This window comes from Cherax quadricarinatus, chromosome 1, assembly GCF_038502225.1.
Source record: "Cherax quadricarinatus isolate ZL_2023a chromosome 1, ASM3850222v1, whole genome shotgun sequence".
Taxonomy (NCBI): domain Eukaryota; kingdom Metazoa; phylum Arthropoda; class Malacostraca; order Decapoda; family Parastacidae; genus Cherax; species Cherax quadricarinatus.
The window spans coordinates 35288453-35294482 of NC_091292.1; the positions used below are offsets into that span (position 1 = coordinate 35288453).

Here is a 6030-nt window from a genome sequence, read left to right on the forward strand (position 1 = left end):
GTGTGCGGGTAAGGGGTAGCAAGTGTGTGGTCATGGGGTAGCAAGTGTGCAGGCATAGGGTAGGAAGTGCGGGGGATGGGTTAACAAGGTACAAACTAATTTGCAAGAATTACATAACAGAGAAATGCTGTGTTTTTCTGAATCACGTTGAGGTGCTGTTAAGAGAAAAAAAACGGGGAGAGAAATAAAGTGTATATAAGGCGAGATGGATGTAGGACCCACTTCAGGTACAGCACTACCTCTGTTGCAGAGACCAGGAAAGATACAAGACTAGGTCAGGTACAGCACCTAATTCAGGTGCAGGAACTATGTCAGGTGAAGGAACTATATCAGGTGTAGGAACTATGTTAGGTGTAGGAACTATGTTAGGTGTAGGAACTATGTTAGGTGCAGGAACTATTAAATGGTGCCTATGCTAACCTTCCTATGGTGAAGAAATATGCCTAGTTGGACGAATCTTATTATGGCTAGCTGGTCCAGTGGCTAACGCGACGGTCTGGAGTTTTGAGACTCTCTGATCGCGGGTTCTATCCCCGCCCGTGGTATGGTTTGTTTGCAATCGTGTCATTACGATTTCGTGAGTCAGGTGTAGGAATTATGTCAGGTACAGGAACTATGCCAGGTGCAGGAACTAAGTCAGGTGTAGGAACTATGTCAGGTGTAGGAACTATGTTAGGTGTAGGAACAATGTTAGGCGTAGGAACAATGTTAGGTGTAGGAACAATGTTAGGTGTAGGAACTATGCCAGGTGTAGGAACTATGCCAGGTGTAGGAACTATGCCAGGTGCAGAAACTATGCCAGGTGCAGAAACTATGCCAGGTGTAAGAACTAAGTCAGGTGTAGGAACGATGTCAGGTGTATGAACTATGTCAGGTGCAGGAACTATGTCAATGGTGTCTATGCTAACCTTCCTATGGTGTAGAAATATACCTAGTTGGACGAATCTTATTATGGCTTGCTGGTCCAGTGGCTAACGCGACGGTCTGGAGTTTCGAGACACTTTGATCGCGGGTTCTATCCCCGTCCGTGGTATGGTTTGTTTGCAATCGTGTCATTACGATTTCCTGAGTCAGGTGTAGGAACTATGTCAGGTACAGGAACTATGCCAGGTGTAGGAACTATGCCAGGTGTAGGAACTATGTCAGGTGTAGGAACTACGTCAGGTGCAGGAACTACGTCAGGTGCAGGAACTACGTCAGGTGCAGGAACTACGTCAGGTGCAGGAACTACGTCAGGTGCAGGAACTACGTCAGGTGTAGGAACTAAGCCAGGTGTAGGAACTATGTCAGGTGTAGGAACTACGTCAGGTGCAGGAACTACGTCAGGTGCAGGAACTACGTCAGGTGCAGGAACTACGTCAGGTGCAGGAACTACGTCAGGTGCAGGAACTATGTCAAGTGCAGGAACTATGCTAGGTGTAGGAACTGTTAGGTGTAGGAACTATGTTAGGTGGAGGAACTATGTTAGCTTCAGGAACTATGGCAGGTTCAGGAACTAGATCAGGTGCAGGAACTAGATCAGGTGCAGGAACTAGATCAGGTACAGGAACTAGATCAGGTTCAGGAACTAGATCAGGTGCAGGAACTAGATCAGGTACAGGAACTAGATCAGGTACAGGAACTAGATCAGGTTCAGGAACTAGATCAGGTGCAGGAACTAGATCAGGTATGGGAACTAGATCAGGTTCAGGAACTATGTCAGGTGCAGGAACTAGATCAGGTACAGGAACTAGATCAGGTGCAGGAACTAGATCAGGTGCAGGAACTAGATCAGGTACAGGAACTAGATCAGGTGCAGGAACTAGATCAGGTGCAGGAACTAGATCAGGTACAGGAACTAGATCAGGTACAGGAACTAGATCAGGTGCAGGAACTAGATCAGGTGCAGGAACTAGATCAGGCGCAGGAACTAGGTCAGGTGCAGGAACTAGGTCAGGTGCAGGAACTAGGTCAGGTGCAGGAACTAGATCAGGTGCAGGAACTAGGTCAGGTGCAGGAACTAGGTCAGGTGCAGGAACTAGGTCAGGTGCAGGAACTAGATCAGGTGCAGGAACTAGGTCAGGTGCAGGAACTAGATCAGGTGCAGGAACTAGGTCAGGTGCAGGAACTAGGTCAGGTGCAGGAACTAGGTCAGGTGCAGGAACTAGGTCAGGTGCAGGAACTAGGTCAGGTGCAGGAACTAGGTCAGGTTCAGGAACTAGGTCAGGTGCAGGAACTAGGTCAGGTGCAGGAACTAGGTCAGGTGCAGGAACTAGATCAGGTGCAGGAACTAGGTCAGGTGCAGGAACTAGGTCAGGTGCAGGAACTAGATCAGGTGCAGGAACTAGATCAGGTGCAGGAACTAGGTCAGGTGCAGGAACTAGATCAGGTGCAGGAACTAGATCAGGTGCAGGAACTAGATCAGGTGCAGGAACTAGGTCAGGTGCAGGAACTAGGTCAGGTGCAGGAACTAGGTCAGGTGCAGGAACTAGGTCAGGTGCAGGAACTAGGTCAGGTGCAGGAACTAGGTCAGGTGCAGGAACTAGGTCAGGTGCAGGAACTAGAACGTGGTCAGGTGCAGGAACTAGGTCAGGTGCAGGAACTAGGTCAGGTGCAGGAACTAGGTCAGGTGCAGGAACTAGGTCAGGTGCAGGAACTAGGTCAGGTGCAGGAACTAGATCAGGTGCAGGAACTAGATCAGGTGCAGGAACTAGGTCTAGGAACTAGGTCAGGTGCAGGAACTACAGGTGCAGGAACTAGGTCAGGTGCAGGAACTAGGTCAGGTGCAGGAACTAGGTCAGGTGCAGGAACTAGGTCAGGTGCAGGAACTAGGTCAGGTGCAGGAACTAGGTCAGGTGCAGGAACTAGGTCAGGTGCAGGAACTAGGTCAGGTGCAGGAACTAGGTCAGGTGCAGGAACTAGGTCAGGTGCAGGAACTAGGTCAGGTGCAGGAACTAGGTCAGGTGCAGGAACTAGGTCAGGTGCAGGAACTAGGTCAGGTGCAGGAACTAGATCAGGTGCAGGAACTAGGTCAGGTGCAGGAACTAGGTCAGGTGCAGGAACTAGGTCAGGTGCAGGAACTAGGTCAGGTGCAGGAACTAGGTCAGGTGCAGGAACTAGGTCAGGTGCAGGAACTAGGAACTAGGTCAGGTGCAGGAACTAGGTCAGGTGCAGGAACTAGGTCAGGTGCAGGAACTAGGTCAGGTGCAGGAACTAGATCAGGTGCAGGAACTAGATCAGGTGCAGGAACTAGGTCAGGTGCAGGAACTAGGTCAGGTGCAGGAACTAGGTCAGGTGCAGGAACTAGGTCAGGTGCAGGAACTAGGTCAGGTGCAGGAACTAGATCAGGTGCAGGAACTAGGTCAGGTGCAGGAACTAGGTCAGGTGCAGGAACTAGGTCAGGTGCAGGAACTAGGTCAGGTGCAGGAACTAGATCAGGTGCAGGAACTAGGTCAGGTGCAGGAACTAGGTCAGGTGCAGGAACTAGGTCAGGTGCAGGAACTAGGTCAGGTGCAGGAACTAGGTCAGGTGCAGGAACTAGGTCAGGTGCAGGAACTAGATCAGGTGCAGGAACTAGATCAGGTGCAGGAACTAGGTCAGGTGCAGGAACTAGGTCAGGTGCAGGAACTAGGTCAGGTGCAGGAACTAGGTCAGGTGCAGGAACTAGGTCAGGTGCAGGAACTAGGTCAGGTGCAGGAACTAGGTCAGGTGCAGGAACTAGGTCAGGTGCAGGAACTAGGTCAGGTGCAGGAACTAGATCAGGTGCAGGAACTAGATCAGGTGCAGGAACTAATCTGCAGGAACTATCAGGTGCAGGAACTAGATCAGGTGCAGGAACTAGGTCAGGTGCAGGAACTAGGTCAGGTGCAGGAACTAGGTCAGGTGCAGGAACTAGGTCAGGTGCAGGAACTAGGTCAGGTGCAGGAACTAGGTCAGGTGCAGGAACTAGGTCAGGTGCAGGAACTAGGTCAGGTGCAGGAAATAGGTCAAGTGCAGGAACTAGGAACTAGGTCAGGTGCAGGAACTAGGTCAGGTAGGTCAGGTGCAGGAACTAGGTCAGGTGCAGGAACTAGGTCAGGTGCAGGAACTAGGTCAGGTGCAGGAACTAGGTCAGGTGCAGGAACTAGGTCAGGTGCAGGAACTAGGTCAGGTGCAGGAACTAGGTCAGGTGCAGGAACTAGGTCAGGTGCAGGAACTAGGTCAGGTGCAGGAACTAGGTCAGGTGCAGGAACTAGGTCAGGTGCAGGAACTAGGTCAGGTGCAGGAACTAGGTCAGGTGCAGGAACTAGGTCAGGTGCAGGAACTAGATCAGGTGCAGGAACTAGGTCAGGTGCAGGAACTAGGTCAGGTGCAGGAACTAGGTCAGGTGCAGGAACGACTGCCATTTGGGCAAGGATGGTTATAGCATGATAAAGTTACATTAAGATACCATCAATGCTGGGGTGCCAGCATAATAATACTGATTACATTATTTTTCATATAAATATAAAAACTGAAGCAACTTCCCAATAAATACTATGTTAATATTTTTAACCTGCCGATAGTTATCTAACAAATTTCTCATATTTTCCGACTCTAGGAAATATTTACTTTAAAGGTGATTTATTGTAGTACAGCAACAATCATATATAAGGCACACAGTAGTGAGATTCGCATATAACTGCACAATAATCATACACAGGATGAACAGTTCCATTATGTGCAAATTTCTTTGAACTCAGTCGTTTTTACTTTTCACAGGTCATAATCAACAATCAAAATTAATTCTTATGAAGCGAATTATCCATCGAAAAAGTCTGCGATAACGAGATTTCCTTGAAAAGTTGCATCAGGGGCTTCATGGTTAAGCACATCTAACACTGTCATGGCAGGAGATTATAAATATATAAAACCGAGAGAAGGAATGTTTGTGCTCATGATAAATGAGTAGATCACATGAAGGTCAAAGTTGAAAATTTATTCTAAAGTGTAATGTTTGTATTATACTCATGCGGTCGTTAACGTCTGATGAATGGTATGTAGCTAGTGGTGATTCAGTGAATGGGAGAGTAGCTCCAGTTCCTCGGATCAGCAACCCTACCTAGTATAAAGACATACTCCCTGGAGGGTGTCTAATATAAATATTTCATGCTAATATATTTTAGGTAATTCTCACTTATATTTATAGCTAAACCTGTAAGCGCTAAACTTCTAAGTCACAAAGAGCTGGGAATACAACACAGTCAGGTTTGATCTGAGAATGGAGAACGTATCTCCATTTCCTTCAAAGGTTGATCAGACCCTGATCCACCATGAAGCCTGGTCTCAGACCGAGCCGCGGGGGCGTTGACCCCCGAAACCCACTCCAGGTAAACTCCAGATAAGTATCGAGGCACCTTTCTCGAAAGCTCGAAGTAAAGAATTGCACTGGGCAGAGAGGAGTTCAGAAGTTCTGAGCGACTACTCCAACTGTTCGGTTAATCCTTTCGAGGAAAAATTTATAATGTATAATAGAATTCCAAGCACTTTCGTGATTTCTTACATTATCCAGGAAATGTAAAAATAAAGGATCAGCAGGAAGGCATATAAGGAGACAACACAACAGTTACCTTACAACATCTGACTTATGACATAAAACACAGCTTATATTCTACCGAAACTTAAAGCCTCCCATGAGGGGACTGAAAACTTAAAGCCGACCAAAAGAGCGTCTCATGTTATCGCAAGGAAACAGTTATAGTTAAAATGGTATAAAATACCGACAAGTTGATTAAGTCACATGTGCAACAGGTAGCAACATTGAAACGTTTCGTTCACACAGTAGACTTCCTCAGACAAATAAAGAAGCAGCAGGTGTAATAGTGAAATGAAAATGGCGTAATCAGTCTATCAACCTTAGAGAAATAGTATTTGAGGTGGTCAGTCCCTCAGCCTGGAGAAGAGTTCACCTCCATGGTCTGGAGCTTAATGGTTCACAAAGTTCCATTTTTACTCCTTAAGAACCCTTGAAAATAGTTCACGGCGCCGGGACCACATCGCTCCAGCTCCATTGTCTGGGACATCATTCCAGAC

At 47.6% G+C, this 6030-nt stretch overlaps 1 protein-coding gene across 1 annotated transcript; it reads left to right on the forward strand.

Annotated features, from left to right (window-relative positions):
* The first annotated feature begins 1668 nt into the window (after window positions 1-1668).
* LOC138852807 (putative per-hexamer repeat protein 5) lies at window positions 1669-4784 on the forward strand. Its single transcript, XM_070085733.1, has 3 exons — window positions 1669-2394; window positions 3676-4012; window positions 4720-4784. The coding sequence occupies exons 1-3, from the start codon at window positions 1669-1671 to the stop codon at window positions 4782-4784; spliced, it is 1128 nt and encodes a 375-aa protein (XP_069941834.1).
* The last annotated feature ends 1246 nt before the right edge of the window (window positions 4785-6030 follow it).

Excerpts from the sequence above, each read along its gene's own strand:
- LOC138852807 (XM_070085733.1), top strand. The coding sequence starts at position 1,669 with ATGGGAACTAGATCAGGTTCAGGAACTATGTCAGGTGCAGGAACTAGA. Across the intron at positions 2,395-3,675 it reads GAACTAGATCAGGTGCAGGA|GAACTAGGTCAGGTGCAGGA; the intron begins ACTAGATCAGGT and ends GGTCAGGTGCAG. Across the intron at positions 4,013-4,719 it reads AGGTGCAGGAACTAGGTCAG|GTCATAATCAACAATCAAAA; the intron begins GTAGGTCAGGTG and ends TACTTTTCACAG.